The following is an 18300-nucleotide window of genomic DNA, read 5'->3' as shown; positions in this document are numbered from 1 at the left end:
TACACTGTTGTGCTTTAAAGCCCCCACCCCAGCCTCAGCCCGAAGCCTCAGGTGGGCAGATGGACCCCACTTGCCACAGCACACAGCGGGTGGGGTGAGATCAGGCCGCAGGACAGAGCGGCCCTGCTCCCCGCAGGCCAGGGCCCAGGGGCCACTGAAATAGAAACGTCAACGCTGGACAAGATGCAGGCCGGTGGGAACAGGCAGGGGCGGGGGAATCCGGGGCGAGGCTGAGAGGTCAGGGGCGCCAGCTGTGTCAGGGACCAGGGGGGGCTGGCCGGGCACGGGCCGGGTGTGGGCGGGGGCAGGGTCAGGCAGCTCAGCACAAACAGTTCTGCCGGCTACCCGGGCCAGTGCGTGCCCCTGCCGGGGGCCCCCTCCCTCCCCGCGCAGGGCTTCCTCCAGCTCCGGGGGGCCCAGGTTCCAGGAGTGCGCGTGGGGAGGGCCGCTGGTGTCAGGTGGGCTGGGCTGGGGGGCAGGTGTGTGACATCTGTGGGCATGTCCCCGCCAGCCGGGGGTGACCAGGATCAGTTGTTCTCGAAGAGAGAGAGCAGGTCGTCGTTGTTGTTTGTGGGGAGGTCGGGTGGGCCCAAGTAGGTCAGCAGCTCGTCGGGGTTGGTCAGTTCCGGGAGCAGCTGAGGACAGAACAAACCTATCAGCAGCTCTGGCCTCACGCCCGCCACACCCCGGGGGGCTGTCCTGCCACGGCCTCCCAGCGGGGTCCCCAGTCTCAGCAGGGATCTGCAGCACCCCCACCCCAACCCTGACATAGGCTGGCACTGGAGTCCCTCAGTGTGCTCTGCACAGGGGCTCTCCCTGCAGAAGGCTGCTCTGTGCCCAGGAATCACTCATGACAAGTCATCCAAGGACAACACAGGGCACAAGCAGGGACCACGAGGGGAGCCCAATGTGAACAGGGCAGATGGAGGAGGTGGCATCACCGTCCCTGGGATTTTCTGCTCTAAGCTGTTCTTTCTCCCTTTTTTCACACTGAGCTTTGTATTTTGTTTCTCATGGTTGAGGAACAGTCACCTGCTTTTATGCGCTGATTCTGGCTCACACACCACCTGGGAGTCAGAAAGGTCGAATCAGACCCCAGTGCTGGTGTCGTCAGCTGCAAGCCATCTTTTTAGGGACTCTATGCGTGCCACTGTGGCACTCAGGTCGCCAGACACAGTCACCCCACCCTACTCTGGACACCTGACACTTGTCAACAAGAGAGCTGACGTTACCTGACCAGCTGTCCCTGCATCTGGAAGTCACTGAGGTGTCAGTGTCCTCCCTTCTACGAAGCACGTGGACCCTGGGGACGACGGATAAACCACCCCCAGCCCCGGCTCCCAAGCCCTCCCCAGCATGGGGCCCAGTACTCACATCCAGGGCTGGTTCTGGGGCCTCCCCTGCCCCAGACATGGGGGGGCCCATTATGCCTGTGGTAGCACTGAAGGCCAGCTCGCCGATGGGACCCGAGTTCACTGGGCCCAGGGGCTGCCGGGACGCGGGGGGAGGGTTCGGATGGTGCAGCTGGGGCCCTGGGGGGCCGCCAAGGTTGGGAGCGTGCAGCCCCTGGTGGCCCGGGGTTATGGGCCGGGTCCAGGTGACCTGCTGGTGCCATCTGAGAAAGGAGAGAAGAATCTAGTACAATGGCCCAAGGGCTCCCTGGGGGGACAGATTCCCAACCCTTGGCTTGGCACTGACCTGGCCTGGGAGGCAGGCGGCAGACTTCTCTGGCGTCAGGATGCTGCTGGGAATGTCGGATTGATAGGAGGCTGGAGGTGGCCCTGGGGTGAACTCAGTAAGGGTCGGGGTGCTGGGCGTGGTGGGCGGGAAGGAGTCGGGGAAGGTCCCTGGCCCCAGGAAGCTGGAACCTGAGAGAGGAGAGCGAGGTCCTGGGTGAGGACAGGGGCTCACGCTGGTAGAGCACCAGGAGGGCGGGCCAGCCACAGCGTGGGCAGGACTCACAGCGCTCACCCAGGTAATGAGCTGGGTTTTATGGAAGTCACTATTCAGAATAGGGCACTTTTTCTCATTGCTGCTGGGGAACTGGCCTCATGACACTGCCAGGAGGCTATGAGGGGACAGGAATGGGACCCACCACACCCAGACGCTCCTGCTGGGTCAGATGGAGCAGGTCCATGGAAGTGTGCCAGCAATAGACCTTTGCTCCAAACTGCTGGGGAGGGTGGGTGCACCCACAGCTGGGGGCCCTGCCGCCCACCCCCAGGAGCTAGACCGAGGATGCCCCTATGCTGCCAGGTCCCTAACCAGGCCCCAGGCTCGTGGTCCTTGAAGAGACGCATTCACAGGTGACAGGCAGGTTGGAGAGGACGACCCACCTGTTTCCAGGCTGAGTCCCCACTGTACTCACCCTGGCTGGGGTAATCGCCGGGGGCAGGAGCTGAGGGGGGCTGCAGGGGGGCGAAGGGAGTGGCACTGGGGCCCAGGGCAGCGATCATCTCCATCACGCTGGGCATGAGCACGTGGGCGGGGCTGACGGTGCGGCAGCGCTTCAGCACCGGCCCGTCTGGCTCCTCCTTGACGTGCACGTCAGGCTTCACAGGCACTGGCTTCCAGCTGCACGTGGGGTCAATGGTGATCTCCTCATAGTCAGAGCTGGGCGGGGACATGTGAGCGCCGGTCACTGCCTGGCCTGCTGCCTCTCCTGGCCTGGGGCCCGGGGCCCGGGGCCATGTTTAGGCAGACCTTCCACTCCAGTGCTCGTGGCCACCCGGCACCTTCCACGTGCCTTGTGGGGTGCCACACCCAGGTCGCACATGGACTCTGTCCATGGCCTGGAGTTGAGCCTGCTCCCTGGGTGAGCCACGAGGGGGGTCTCCCCACCTGTCCCAGGGCTGCCCTCTGCTGGCCAAAGACGCTGGGGGCGCAGGAAAGGAGACTTACTTCTGAATGTAAATGAGGATGCCCAGCATGTACTGGTCCACCTCCAGGCCCTCCAGCAACGCTGTCTTGCTGTAAACAAAGGCGACACATCTCAGAGGCCTGGCCTAACCTGGCCACAGGCCCTGCCACTTCTCGGCTCCCAGTGTGAGGTCACCCTGCACGAGGTGACCCTGTGTGAGATAATCCTGGCAGGCGACTGTATAGAGGAGGTGACCCTGTGTGAGGTCTCTGCCCCGAGCCACACCATCCCCAGTCTGTGCTGTGATGCCCCACACCTGGCCTGGATGTTTCTCAGTGCTACTGGAAAGAAACGCCTGTGACTGGCCCTGAGGAAGTGCCCGCCGCCCGCCCCCTTCCGAGCTGTGGGGACCGTCTCTGACACACTCACTTGCACACGGGGCACCTCCAGGTCCCTCGCTCACAGTTGAGCTGTAGATACGACTCTAGGTCGAAGCACTGTGGAGAGGGGGAGAAGGGAAGAGGCCGCTGCACACACTGGGGCTGGGCCAACCCGGCCCCACCCTGCGAGCTAGCCCTGCGGTTAAATGTGGGACTTATTTACTGCCTGTCTGAGAAGCCACGTGTACCACGCTTTCCCTGCAGTGTCGTCCTAACAAACTGAGACTGGGGACGGCCTTCGCAGCCCTCACTGGGACTGGAACGCCATGTGGCCGAAGCAGGAAGAACTAGGCAGCTGTGCTGACAGAGAATGACCTCCAGGAAGTGGTGTAGAAGGAAAAAAGTATGGTGCAGAGCAATGCGTACCATTTCCGTAACCAAAAGGTGGGGGTGAGGTGTGTGCACGTACTAACCCACCTGCAGAGCGTTTGTGCAGAGACAGAAATGAAGGCGTTACTGGGAGCAGGAAGAAGGCTGTGCCCTGCCTCCTGGACACTCTATAAAATCGGAGCCCCGTGAATGCAGTAAAGTGGTCGTTATACTTCGAATAATATTCAAGAAACAAAAGCCCAGTCTGGGGGGAGACCATGGGGAAGCCAGGCCACCTGCCCACTGGCTGGCCTGTCCCATCACCCACCGGCTGAGGCTCAGAGCTCACATCTGCTAAAAACAGTTAAATGACCGAAGTCCGGGCAAAGCTCTGCAGTGAACACCCACCTGTATGTGGCGACAGTCGTGACCTCGGGCAGGGAGCTGGATTCTGCGGAAGGTGATGGGGCACTTGAGTGACACCTTAATGGCCGTCTGCTCCACCCCGTCCTCTCCGTTGGGCCCAGGGGTGCCAGGGATGGTGCCGCTGCTGAAGTTCCGCTTTACTAAGATCAAAAGGGGAAAGGAGGACTTGAGTACAGGGCTGCTGAGCAGGACCCTGTTGCTGCTGGCTCAACAGCTCTGAGGGACCATTTGGAGTTGACTGTCGCCCCCCGTGCAGAGCTGCTACCCCGCAGGAGATGGTCTTATCTGACCTGGGGACATGCCAGGTACAGCAGTGGCCCCGGCAGAGGCAGGAGCTGGCTGCCCGGGGGCCGAGGAAGGCAAGGGCCACTCACTCTTGGTGATGCAGTGCTCAGCAGGCAGGAGGCGCTTCTTGAGGAGACCCTGCAGCACCGAGCGGACGGAGGGCCGGTGCACCAGCTGCAGCACGAAGAGGTGGGACTGCAACGGGAGGCTCTGGTCAGGGGGATGCAGGCCACAGAGGTGCAGCACACGCGGGCCTGGCGCCTCGGCAGCCGGGAACTGTTCTCTCATTGCTAATGCACAGGGAGGCCGCCTGCTGCCCCTCCCCGGGGAGCCCAGGGGACCGTGCCCAAGCCTATCTGTAAAGCCACTATCTGTAAAGCCCACTGTGTGTCTGCACCCGTGTTCAATCACGGCCTCCCTGGCAAAACGCAGAGAGGCCCCTGAATGCACCCTGCCTACAGCATCCACCGTGACTGACTTACGCTGGTCCAAGTGAAGACATTCCAAGCCGCAGAAATGCATCAGAGCTGCCCCGCCTCAGCTCCCTCCCACCCAGGCTGAGCAGTGCTGCCCATCTAAGTGCATTCTGCCTCCTCCAGTCCCAGATCCTGGGGCCTGCTGGAATCCAGGTGACTCCTAACAGGGACCCAGGGGCAGCCGGGGACTCCATGAGCATCCTCCAGGAAAGACGCAGGCTCGGTCAGTTTCTCTGACATAATTAACACGAGCATCAAATTGAGTTAACAGAACCTAACCGGAAAGCAGTGAGGGCGTTTTTAACCGGGACCTTTTTCTTAAATGGCCAGGAGAACGGATTGGACAGGGAACTACGGGAGGGAAGGAGGAAAGCCGACGCTCTTCTGTTCAGCGAGGACACCCCGATCACGGCCCGCGGAGGGTACTCACGCAGCAGCAGGCCGTGACGGTGATCTGGATGGTGTTGCGGCCCGGCTGGCACACGTGCTTCAGGTATAAGGGCTTGTGGGAGGTCTTGTTGTCACCACGCTCAATGGTGAGCGGGGTGGCGTTGACGCTGACCTGCACCGAGGCCGGCCAGTTGGTGTTCATCTGCCGGTCCTCATGGTGGTAGCACTTGAACTGCAGCTCCAGGTCAGGCCTCAGCATCAGGGTCTTGTAGACAGAGTCGCGGAGCTGGAAGGCGTGGTTGCTCACGGCCAGGTTGTGCTGCAGGCGGAAGGGCTCGAGGACCACCCCGTCCCGCACGGGGAAGGTCAGCCGCAGCTCATCACAGGGGCCGCTGCCTGGAAGCAGGCCACACAGGTGTGACCAGGCCACCTGCCAGGCCGGGTGGTGTGCCCCCACCCCATCGCAGGGACCGCGGCCCCCTCCTCCTCCTTCACAGGACTGGGGTTTGGGCAGCATCTCTCCTGGGACCCTAGGCTCAGCCTTCACCTCCCAGAGGAACAGGATCCTGGTGTCCTGTCATCTGTCTTGTCTCAGTCACCTGGCCCAGTGATCCCAAAATTATGACTAGAGAATATGCCTCCAACCCAAAAAGAAGGTGCTGCTGGTGCTGTCAGAGGGGCTAAGAGCCATGAACAGGCCACCTGCCATCACCCCAGTGCTCAGGGTAGGGTTTTAGGGCTCGAACTGCTCTTGCAGTGGTCCCCTGCGAAGGAGTTCTTAACCAGAAGTGGGCTTCAGAGGGCCCGCAAGTCCCCAGAACATTTGGCGCACGCTAGTATTTTTCTAGAGAGAAGAGCCATACCTCAAACAGGTTTGCAAAGAGGTCCATGACGAGAACATAAAGGTGAGGGTCCCCCACCCCCAACTTCCCCACAGGACTCTCTGGAGCCCTCCCACCTGTCCCGGGAGCAGATGACACTCACCAGGGGGTGACGGGTGCAAGCTGCTCACTGCTGGGCTTGAGGTCGGGCAGGAAGGGAGATTTGACCTCCTGGCTGGTGGACATGTAGGGGACGCTGCTGCCAGGGGTCATGGGCGGCGTGGGGCTCCCTGGCAGTGGGGAGCTGGGGTAGCCGGGGATGGAACGAGCAGGCTGTGGGGTCGAGCAAACAGTCAAGGTGGAATGGTGTTGAGGTGGGGTTTGTTCTTGGAGCACCCACTGGGAGTCCTCAGACCAGAAATAGGCAGGGGGCAAGCTCAGGGGGGCCTGGTTGGGCGCCCACAGGTAGCGGGCGCCCACAATTCCTCCTGCCTGGGGACCCTCTCTCCACACACCCACCCTGTGAGCCTCCCACCCGCTTGCCCATCTGCCCAGCCGCCCATATGCCCAACTCAGGCTGGGCTGACTGCAGCTGACGCTGCCCCCGTTGAAGCTGGCCCCCTGCCCATTGAACTGGTCTGCAGGCTGCGGGAGAGAAAACTGCATGTGCCTGAGGCTGCCACCGACCCTGAGCCAGGCCCCTGAACGTGACCGTAGGGGAGGGCTGGAGACAGAGGGCCCACCACACACGCGGGTCCTGGCCTTTATTTTCTTCGTTATATACTTTGTGTGTTTTCCTAATAACCTACAGGGTGTACATACTGATTTCATAATTGTAAAAAGTACCACTACAGAAAAAGGGCTGACCCCAAATATCAGAGGGGCTTACAGGGAAGCCACAGAGAGGCTGAAAGGACTCACGTACACACACGTCCCCTCCCGTCCAGTGGCACCTGTTGTTCAGACCCCTCCCTCTACGCACTCCTGACAGGCCCGTCCCCTCGCTGTGCTCCTCTGCAGCAAGCAGAGGGAACTGGGGACACTTTTCCATAAAAGACGCTCAGGTGGTGCCTGCCTGCTGCTCCCTTTGCCAAATTTCCACTTAGATACACAAATCTCACAGAGGGTTCTTTCAGACCTGGATACCCCTCTTGAGAGCCACCTATACTGGTCAGGACCCCTGTGAAGCTCCTGGTTGCCTGGTCACCTGAGCACACGCGGGCCCCCTCCCCAGCCAGCCCAGCCCGCCTCAAGGTCCATCTGTACCCCACAGCTCTTGGTGTGGGTCCGGCAGAGGAGAAGCTGGCCCTACCTTGTAGTGCAGTCCTGCGGGGCCCGATGTGGGCAGGGACTGGCCCCCGCCCTGCTGCAGGGGAAGCCTGTGCCCAGGGTAGGAGGAGGGGGCAGGGGGCTGGCCAGGGCCAGGTGCATACTGGGTGGCGCTGGGCCCATACTGGCCTCCTTGCAGGTACTGCTGCCCGGGATACACCTGAAAGAGAAAAGAGACAAAATGCCCAGGAGAATGGGTGTCGGGGAAGCCGGTTCCCAGGGAGGGACAGTGGTGCCCACCCTACCCCGTCAGGCCCAGCCAGTTTCTCTCACACACAGTGGCTCTGATGGTGCTCAGGGTGACGAGGCCTGGCCACTCACCTCACTGGAGTAGGCTCTCTTGACGCCCTGTCGGGGGAGTGCCTGGGCCTGGGGAGGCCCAGGGTACCCATGCTGGGGCAGGCGCTGCCCTGCATACAGGGGCGCCATGCCCACTGCCCGGGTGGGGTTCATGCCCATGGGGCTCATGCCGGAGGGGCCCATCAGCCCTCCCACGCTGGCAGGGTTCATGCTGCTGGGGACGCTGGGCCCCCGGGGACCTCCGTGCTGCAGGAACTGGCTGTTAAAAGACTGTCCAGCCCCGATCTGGGAAGAGAGAGGAATCATCCAGGCTGTACCCACTACTGTGGGCGCCAACCCTGTGCCTGCCCCTTGCAAACAGGCTGTCCCCATCCCAGGGCTCCCCTCAGCTCCTCACTCCTGCCCCACCCATGTCCCTCTCACCCGCCTCATCGTCACCAGCCCCGGCACACTGCCTGCATGTCTGGGGTCCTCCACCCTGGCTGCCTGACTAGCCCCTGCCTTCTGGGCCAGCGCATAGGGGCCCACACAGGAGGAGCTGCCGGGCCTCACCGCTCCGTACTGGCTCAGCTCCTGGCTCTGCTTCTCCTGGAGGGCGGCCACAGTGGCCGTGGCCGTGGCGGTGGCCGTGGCAGCAGCGGCAGCCACAGCTGCTGCCGCCGCCGCTTGCGTGAAGTCAGTGGAGGGCCGAGCGGCATGTGAGGGGAGGCCCAGGCCCGCCGGCCCTCCCGGGCCGCCTGCATACCTGTAAGAGACACGGACGGCTCGGCACAGAACACTTCCCGCCGTCAGCTGGGGGGCACCCAGCACCCATGGGGAGCCCACTCTTTCCCGGACACTCTCTCATTAGGCGTGGGAGCCAGCAGGAGCAGGGATGCCAAGTTCAACAAATCGGTATCACACAGTTCCGGGGACCCACCAAGTTAGAAGCACTGTCCTCAGAAATCTCCGAGCACACCTGCCAGGTGAGGGGGGTCCTGCTTACCCGGTGGTGAAGCTGGGGCCCCCGGGGTAGCCCCCGCGGCTGTACACCCCTTGCTGCACGTAGCCCTTGTTGGCACCACCCTCACCGAACGCCTGCTGCCCGAGGCACTGCGGGGAGTTCAGGGCCGAGCTGCCACCTGCCACGCCGGGCATCATGGAGCTGCCGGGGGGGCTCCCCGCTGGGCCCATGGGGTTCCCCAAAACCTATAAGGAAGCAAGAATCACTAAAGGAAACCATCCAACTTGCTTCATGCAGTACTTCTAATGCGCTGGAAAGGAGAGGCCTGGCAGGTGAGGAGGTGGAGGTGGGGGCAGAGGGGAGGGGAAGGGAGGAGAGCGGAGGGGAGGGGTGGTACGACAGGTGGGAGCAGCTGCTCACAGGTGGCTGTGTGGAAGCCAGGTGCAGACAGGCGATCCCACGCCATACGTGGAAGAACCAGTCCCTGAGGAGGTGGGAGACTCAGGAAGGCCTGGCTCCACTTCTCCGAGATCTGAGGTGGGCTCTGGCGGCTCTCAGGGTGTGGGCTCACCTGGCTCTGTGCCGCGTTGCCGACTCCCCACACGGTTGTGACCACAGACAGCGATCCTGCTGGCTGACTGGCACTTTGTTGCCAAGGCACCGCCTCATAAGCGAATGGACCATCACTGCAAGGAGAGAGGCGGGTAGGGAGCCTGGGTCAGGAGGCCAAGGGGCCAAGAACCCCACCTGGGAAGAACTGAAAGCTGGGAGCAGAGGAGTCCCACTCCACCACCCACCCGTGTGCTGGGACCTGAGAGGGGAGGGCAGCAGGAGCCCCCACTCACCCGTGTGGCGCGGGGGGCAGGGCAGGTTTCATGGGGTTCATGGGGTTCATTGGCTTGGGAGCAGCCTAAAGGCCAGGTCTGTGGGTGGAAGGAAGCAGCCCTCACCGGTGCTTACGTGGGACTCAGTTTCTCTGGCTGCTGGGACAAGAGGGAAGGAAGTCAGTGGAGATGCAGCTGGGAGACCCCTGTCAGCAGGGCAGAGTAGGGCGAAGTGGGTCCGAGCACCAAGCCCAGCCCTTCCTCTGCTCCAACTGATGGAGGGTAGAGCAGGGTGAGACTGGGATCTGGGAGCCCACTCAGGGGGGTCAGGGCAGCCTTGCATTGGCTCCGCTCTGCACTGCCCACCCTGGCAAACCTCTGCCCTCCCTACCCCGGAAACCCAGCCCAGAAGCCAGCATTAACCCTCCCTGGCCAGGCTCCCTAACTCCCCTCCAGGGCCCCAGCCCCTGGAATGGCTCTGGAAGCAGGCTTTCTGATTCCAAATTCTTTCCACATTCCCCCTCCCCCACACGAAGGCCTTGCTATCCATAAAAGCCAGGGAACATCCAGGACCCGATTGCCAGAACCGCTCCCGGAAGGCCCTGTGGGTGGAGAGAGAGGCCAGAGGCAGCAGAGGAAGATGGAGGGCCAGCCAGGAGGCATCACCTGCTGGGGGTTGGGGATTGCCCACCACAGGGAGGGACCTGTGGATGCCAGGGGCCCTCATGGTCAGCCATCCTCCAGCCTGGCCTGAGGGAGAGGTTTGTGGGACACCTGCTGGAACCAGGTGTGGGACCAGCAGCCCATCCCTGGCCGCCCTTCTCCCCGGCCGCCGCCCAGGGCAGCAGAAGGGCAGCGTGTGCTCACTCCCTTGAGGCCAAGGGGGGCTGCCTGGGAATGACATGGGCACAGGGCCAAGGCAGGCAGACCTGACCCCCCTAGATCGCAGTGACACCCATGCTGAGTTCCCAACAAGGCAGGGACGCACACACAGCGCAGTGAATGGGCAGAGGGTTGACAGGCACCCATGGACAAGGCAAGGGGCCAACGGGGACACAGGAGCAGTGGCCAGCAGACACTCATGGAACCTGTGTGCCAATGCTGGGGTAGGGGGCAGGTCCTCCTACTATGTAGGGCTGGCTCTCTCCCACTCAGCATCTCAGAAAAACGAGCAAGGAAGAGGCTAGCTGCTCCTGCAGGATGCCAATGCCCTCAGACACCCCCAAAAGCAAGCCCTTCGCCAACCAGGCCTGGGCCCTTGCTGGCACCCCAACCCCAATCCCCAGCAAGGCCACCTCCCACGCCCACCTCCACCCAGCCTAAGCACAGAGGCATGCTGGCTGTGGTTCTCAGGAGGTCTCCCAGAAGGCCCCACTTTGCATCTCTGTGTCAAGGTTCCACTCTAGAGCACACTGCCTTTTAGGGGCTGCAAGGCCTCACACACAGACACACCGCCTGAGGCAAGCTAACCTCTGGTGGAACCCTGCTCCAACGTACGGAGTGCCTCCCTCTGGCCCAGGAGCACAAGCGGCCCAAGGCTCACATTCCTGAGTACTGACCGGGGAGCTCAGGGTCAGGGCAGCCCAAGGGAGACAGGGTTATCATCACGTTCTCTGCAAACACAGTCCTGAAGGCACACGGGGCACATGTCCTTCCCCAGAGCCCCAGAGCAGCTAAGAGGTACAATGGGGACTGTGACTTGGGCCCAAGGCCTCCCACAGAGCACTGGGGTAAGCGCTTCCCAGAGGAGTCCCAGAATTGCAGCAGAGCCAGGGCTGGGAGGCAGGGTGACCACTCACACAAGAGGAAGAGGGAGGCAGCTGGCATGCCTGTCCACCTCACACCTGGCCCTGTTCCCCTTCCCAACCCCCTCCCGGAGGAGTCAGGCCCTGGAACTCCTCTCCTTCCCCAGACCAGGTGCCAACCAGGAAGCAGAGGCCAGTAAAAGCAGAAAGCTGGTGGCTCCAGAAGGCTCAGGGGCACCTGGGCTCTGCGCCCCTGGATTCAGGCCTGGGAGCCAGAATCACCCAGCCAGGCAAAGGAAGGCTGGTTGTCCCCAGTCCCCACTGACCGACTCCAGGATGGTGACACTGGGGTGGGGGGTGGAGTGCCAACAGCCAGAAACTTCCCCCAGACCTGCTGGGTGGGGCCTGGAGCAACACGCAGTGTTTTCAGGACTTGGAATACAGGTGGGCTAATCCAGACTGTGGTGTCAGCAGAGGGACAGACACACAGGTCAATGGAACAGACCAGAGAACCCAGGACAGACCCATACAAATAATTGGCCCAACTGCATTTTGACAAAGGAGCAAAAACTATGCTCTAGAAGAACAGCATTTTCAACAAGTGTTGCTGGAGCAACTGGACACCCAAAGGCAAAAACAAACAAACAAAAACCTGAACTTCACATCTGATACAGAAATTAACTCAAAGTGGGCCACAGAGGCAAATGGACAGCACAAAACCTTAAGGCCTTTCTTAGATTTGACTCCAAAAGCATGACCCATAAAAGGGAAAATGGAAAGCTTTTGCTCTGTCAAAGGGCTGTGAAGAGGAGGAAAAGCCAAAAGCTACAGACTGGGAGGAACATTTGCAAGCCTCGTATCTGACAAAGGACTAGTACCAAGGATATATAAAAAATTCTCAAAACACTAAAGTTAAAAAAAAAATTAGAAAACAGGCAAAAGACACTTCACGAAAGAGGATGTACAGATGGCAAATAAGCACATGAAAAGATGTTCAACATAACTGGCCCCCAGAGAAATGCAAATTCAAGCCACACCAAGGTATCAGCTCACACACCTCTCAGAATGGCTAAAATAAAAAATAGTGACACCAGCAAATGCTGGCGAGGAGAAACTGGATCTCTCATGGTTGGTGGGCGAATAAAATGGTGCGGCCACTCTGGAGAAAGGTTTGGCTGTTTCTTATAAAACTGAGCATGCATGGTAGCAACCGCTACCTGAACACTCATCTCAGAGAGGTGGAAACTGATGCTCTCGTAAAAATCTGTACGTGAATGTTCACAGCAGCTTTACTCCCAATAGCCAAAGAAAGGAAACCCAGATGTCCTTCCATGGTGAAGAGTTTAACCAACCGTGAGCCTAGAGGCATGAAGAGGAAGATCTAATGATACAGGCACCAACCTGCAGGAATCTCCGGGGACTCATGCTGTGTGGAAAAAGCCGATCCCCAGAGATTACACACTGTAAGATTCCCTTTATGTAACATTCCTGAAATGACGAAATTATAGAAATGGAGAGCACCCTGGCAGCTGCCAGGGGTTAAATGTGGGGAGGAGGGAAGCTGGTGTGAATATAAGGCGGCAGGGATGGAAATAACTGTATCTCAACTGTACTGATGTAGCATCCTCCTGTGATGTTGTGCTACAGTTTTGCAAGATGTTACCAGTCGGGAAACTGGGTAAAGGAGACAGAGTTCTCTGTGTTATGTCTTATAATAACTGCATATGAATCTACAATTCTCTCAAAATGAGAATTTATTTAAAATGCAACTACCACCAGTTCTCTGTGTGGGCACCCCACACTGATGCCCAGGGCAATTCTTTCCCACCCCAAAGTTGGTCGGGTTGGCCAGGCCCACTGTGCTGTCCCAGAAGGAAGGGACAGGGAAGACAAGCCCCCCCGGCCCGGGTCGGAGCTCCAGGGCAGGCGGCATTCCATTCACACCTGCAGCTTCTCCAACTCCAGCACACCAGAGTCACCAGGAGGGCTGGGGACAAGATGGCTCAGACCCACACTGAGTTAGGAAGATGGGGTGGAGCCTCAGACTTGCATTTCTAACAAGCTTGCAGGTAACGCTGCTGCTGCTGCTACTGGGACCAGCCTGAGAGGCTCAGAGAGCGGGGGAGGGGAACAGGGCAGGTGCAGGGCAGGTGCAGGGCAGGAGCCTCTACAGAGGCTGCTGGTCTGGGGCCCAGGACAGCCTCCTACATCACATGGGCTTGGGGAATTCCACCCCCATGAGTTCTCTGCTGTGGACAAGACCACAGACATTTCCAGTTCCCCCTGAGCTCACTGAGCGGGGGCAGTGACTTCCTGACTTCCTGCCAAACTCCTGAGCTAAGTCAGTCTGGTCTCTCTCTTGAGAAGCCCCAAACTCTCCAGGTCAGGGACCCCATGACCCTCTGCTACTGACAAAGGGAGAGGTATGTTGTGAGTGTAGGACCCTCCTTCCACCTCCTGGCCTTAGAGGCAGAGCTAAGAAGGAGGCTGGGCGTGTGTGCATGGCCAGTACCAGCCTCTGGAGGCTTTCTGTCAGCTTGGGGCTCTCCTGTACACCAACTCTCGCTGAAAGCCAGGACCTCGGCAGAAACGCTCTGGCACAAGGTCAGTCTAGAAGGTCACATGGCTTTCTGGGGGTCAGATCATGCTTTCTTCTGGAAAGAGAGCTACAGACAACTCACTACCCAGATGCCCCCCTTCCCCAGGCATTCAGAACATCTGCACCCCAGTTTCCAAAGGCAGATGTAAACATGGGTCAATCCTCTTCTACCTTCACCCCATGCCCCCTGCCTAGTCACCCAGGAGCAGCAGGCCCCACGACAAGCCACCTGACCCCAGGAAGGCAGCCCTATTCCACAGTCACAGAGCAGGGACTCCCCAGGCCTCCCCCAGGAGCAGGGAACCCACTGTTACCACAGTTCCAGTGACAGAGGAACTCCAACCAGAGGGACATGAGTCAAACAGGCTCAGAGAAGGGAGAATGACAGCTGAAGCGGAGGAAGAGGACACAAAGGTGGGGGCTCACGTGCTCAAGTGGCTGAAGTCCTGCCCCTTTACCTGGAGACCACACACTGACTGGCTTAAGTGTTCAGAGTGCATCCAAAATGACCAGGAGTGAGCATTTCTGAATGGCCCAGGTGTGGCACATTTCAGAGAATGGCCGAAAGGTTTTTCTATTCTGGGCCTCCATTCACAACAGGTACCAGGTACGATGGGTATGTGATGGCCACTCTAGGACTGAGTTGAGGGGAGGACATGTGACCACCTTTAAGTCATCAGCCCTGGCTCCCAGCCTAAACCCAAGTGCTAGTGGACACTCCATAGGGAGGCCTGGCTGCCGTTAGAGACAGATCCAACGATCAGGAGTCCTCCCCAGGCATATCCTACCGGTCCTGTTCAATTGCTCTGAACCTGTCATTCCTCATTGCACCTTCCTCTTCGAAGCCTGGAACCACCCCCTGGGCATGACAAGTCCCCAAGGCCAGTACCCACTGGGTGAGGTTGAGATTCCTTCACTTAGCCTGTTACCTCTCTCAAGCTTCATCAAATGAGGCCCTCTGGCTCTAGTATGATAGGATTTGGCAGGTGAGTCTTATAGATTGAGTCACATGCTCTGTGTATGTCCCTGTGAAATCTTCTGAGATAATACAAACGACTTAGACATCACCATGGATATTCTGCAACTATCAGGGGGCAGGATGTGGGAGAGCAGGTCGAGGGAAGCAGGTTGTGGGAGAGCAGGTCGAGGGAAGCAGGTCAGGGGGGAAAAGGCAAGCAGGACATGGGGAGAGGAGCTGGCCAGGGGGAGGGAGGGTCCGGAGCAGGACTGGGGGAGCAGGGTAGCGGGGAGCACGGGGTGAGCAAGGGCAAGGCACTCCAGGGGGGCAGGACACGCTCCCGCCTGAGCTTCAGTATGCCCCCATTTGAAAAAGGGTAGCTCCATCAAAACCACGGCTGAGGACTGAAAGGTCAGGGTCGCCAGCCCCGGAACATACCTCCGCGGGTCCCACATCCCCGTGTCGGTGGCGCGAATGGCCCGGAGCGGCCCGAAAGGTGAGCCCTCTGGCCACAGCGCGAATTTGGAGGCAGCAGGACCAGCTTGGGTGAGGGCCCGGGTCAGCCTCCTGCTCAGACCCCTCGAGCGCTCCGCCGGATTCCGGCCAGCCCCAACAAAGGCTCAGGTGAGGGGTGGCCTCGGCGCGCACCGGGCCAGCCGGCCCAGGACCACGACGCACGCGCGGCAGGTGCGGCAGGTGGGCGGCAGGGCCGGCTCCAACCCCGCCAGGGCCCCGCCGAGGCGCCGCAGCTTGGGGGCCGGGGACGCCGCACCTGCCGCCGCCCGCACCTGCCGCACCTGCCGCCCCCGCTGTCCGCACCTGCCCGCCCGGCCTGCTCACCTCCGCAAAGCCTGGCCCGGCCCCTCGCCGCCGCGGCCCCGGGTCCGCGTCGCTCCATGCGCTCAGCCCGCCCTCAGCGCCGCCCGCCGCCCGGGGGCCGCCGCCGCCCGCGCCATCGCGCCGCCGCCCGCTCCGAGGGCACAATGGAGCCGCCGCGCCGCTCATGCATATGCATGACGCCGCGCGCCGGCCCCGCCCCCAGGCCAGAGCAGTGGAGCCCCGAGCCAGCGCTCAGGCGGGGGTGGCCGCGGGCCTGCGCAGGCCAGGGCGGCAGGCCCGGCAGGGGCGGGGGCGAGGGCGGGGCGAGGACTGGGCGGGGAGGGAGGGCGAGCCGGGGGCGACCTGCGCTCCCCGCCCCCTCCACACCTTTCTAAATACGGCGTCCGCGGAGTCCCAGGTTCTTCCTCCTCTCTGGGCCGGGGCGGGACGGAGGGGCGGGGCTGCAAGTGGGCGGGGCCAGGAGGATGAGTGGAGCCAGGAAGGACGGAAGGTGGGGCCTGGGGAGGGCGTGGTCGGGGCTCGGGGCGGGGCCTGGGCGGAGGCGGGGCACGCGGAGGTGACCCGGTGTCCGTGGGCTGCTTCTGGGAGGGGTCTTGTAGGGAAAACACGGGGAACCGAACAAGTCACTTTCATCCCTGCTCTTTCCTCTTCCGAGAGGACCACCCTGTTGAAACAGTCTCAAAGTCGCTCTTGAGCTCTAGCCAGATGAGGCAGCCTCCTCTGATCAGCTAGCATCTTCAAATGCTATTATCAGCCTTTAAGTCATTCTCGACTTTTTTTCTACCCTTCTTTTGGAAATACCACATTCCCCCGATTACCCACAATTTTTTTTACTGTGGTAAAATACACATAACAAAGTTTACCATCTTAACCAATTTTAAGTGTACAGCCCTGTGGCATCAAGCACATTTCGCATCTCCATAGCTTTTTCATCTCCTAAAACTGACACTCTGTGCTCATTAAACAGTAATTCCCATCCTCCTCCCACCCACATTCTACTTTCTTGCTCTGAATTTGACTCTTCTGCAGACCTGATGGAAGTGGAATCAAATAGTACCTGTCCTTTTGGGACTGGCTTATGTCCTGAAGGTTCATCCACAGTTGCAGCCTGTGTCAGAATTTCCTTCCTTTTTAAGGCTGAATAATATTCCATTGTATGCATATAGCACATTTTGTTTATCCATTCATCTGTCAATGGATGCCTCACAATTAACTTTAAATATTGCTGAAATATCTTCCTTCAAGGCTATTTGAGCCCTGTGCTGTTTCTTCTGAGAACCATTAAAATTACTTCACTGAACAAACATGATGGGCCTGCTGTTTGCCAGGCATTGGTCTGGTCTCTGAACACTGGTCTGTCCCCAGTGACCGCAGTAGTAAGTCCTCTCTGCCCCCAGTAGAAGGGACAAAAAGAAGGAAATGACTCACCAGGTAACAATGTAATCATCAGGGCTGGCGTTAGGAAGAAAAACAAAGCAAGACCAGAGGCTGAGGAACGCTTGGAAATGGGAGGGAGGATTCTCTGGCGAGCTGGCCCCAAGAAGATACCCTCATGAAGGGAGAGGCAGGCATCATGGGATCTGACCCTCTTCTGCCCCCAGGAGGCCGTGAGTTTGGAGGCATCTCAGGCAGATTCCTGGAAGAGACCAGACATGGCCACAGCAGAGTCCTGAATTGAAGCTTTGCGGCAGCTTGGTTACCTCCCCAGCGCAACCCCTACCCCAGTGCTCCTGGGAGGTGCCATTTGGTGCCCACTCCCTTCTAGACAGTGTTTTCATTTTTGACTGTATGGATTGTTGGAAGAGTCTTCCTTATTTACTGGAAAAATCTGCCTCCCTAAACCTTCCTTCTACAACTGAATGAAAAGAGAATCCTCACTCTGGAGTGTCTTTCTAGGAGGCATTCAGGAGGAGGTGATGATGGGGCAAATCCTGGTCCGGCTCAGGCTTGGAGGTGGCCAGCCAAGTACAGAGCTGACTGCATCCCAAATGGCTTAGGATGAGAGGGGTCTCCTCCCCCAGGATGGCCTTCCTCCACCACCAGCAGATGAAAGATGAATCCGTGGGGGTGCTGGTGCTTGTAGCTGGGGTGCCAGTAGAATCAATGGTGGTGGGGGTTCCTAGCGCCCCCAGCAGCACCTGAGCAACCTGCATGGGTGGGCGTCGCCTTCAGTCTCTTCCGAAGAGCCTGCCCAGGTGACCAGATTTCTTCATATTCTCACAACACATTTCTTGTTTCTGGGGAAGTCCAAGTGTCATTTCTCCAACTGGACAGAGCGGGTGTGACTCCTGACAGATACTTCAATAATGGAGAGGAGTATGTGCCCTTCCACAGCGACATGGGGGAATTCGGGGTGGTGACCTAGCTGGGGCAGCCGATCACTTAAGTATTGGAACTGATGCAGGGAAATGGATGTGGGGGTGTGAGGAGGGCCATGTCTCAGGTCTCGGTTGAGCCCCTGGAACGTGCCCCACCAAATGTGGGTCCTTGGCTTCTTGCAGGAAAGAACTCAAGAGCGAGCCACAGTTGAGTAAAGGTAGATTTATTTAGAGAGATACACACTGCATAGAGTGTAAGGCAAAAGAGAAAGGCAAGGAAAGAGATGTGGGAATTGGGTGCTCAGGTTAAAGTAAAAGTAGGTACACACTCCAAAGACAGAATGCGAGCCATCTCCGAAGGCGAGGGAGTGAAAAAGGGCTGCCGGGGTGGTGTTGCCAGTTTTTATGGGCTCGGTAGATTCACACATCTACAGGTC

General features: G+C 59.5%; 1 protein-coding gene across 1 annotated transcript; it reads right to left on the bottom strand.

Moving 5' to 3' along the window:
* Positions 1 to 435: 435 nt before the first annotated feature.
* On the bottom strand, positions 436 to 15882 carry ZMIZ2 (zinc finger MIZ-type containing 2). The gene is given in 19 exon segments (XM_032484333.1): positions 436 to 635; positions 1375 to 1566; positions 1568 to 1615; positions 1699 to 1868; positions 2369 to 2613; positions 2902 to 2970; positions 3290 to 3357; positions 4018 to 4175; positions 4410 to 4515; positions 5227 to 5582; positions 6171 to 6198; positions 6200 to 6340; positions 7320 to 7496; positions 7658 to 7921; positions 8189 to 8381; positions 8622 to 8824; positions 9151 to 9265; positions 9425 to 9559; positions 15546 to 15882. Coding segments are annotated over 18 exon segments (2691 nt in total). The 5' UTR covers positions 9475 to 9559; positions 15546 to 15882; the 3' UTR covers positions 436 to 527.
* Positions 15883 to 18300: the final 2418 nt, after the last annotated feature.

Source organism: Camelus ferus, chromosome 7 (genome assembly GCF_009834535.1).
Source record: "Camelus ferus isolate YT-003-E chromosome 7, BCGSAC_Cfer_1.0, whole genome shotgun sequence".
Taxonomy (NCBI): Eukaryota; Metazoa; Chordata; class Mammalia; order Artiodactyla; family Camelidae; genus Camelus; species Camelus ferus.
This window is presented reverse-complemented; position numbering and strand designations above follow the sequence as displayed.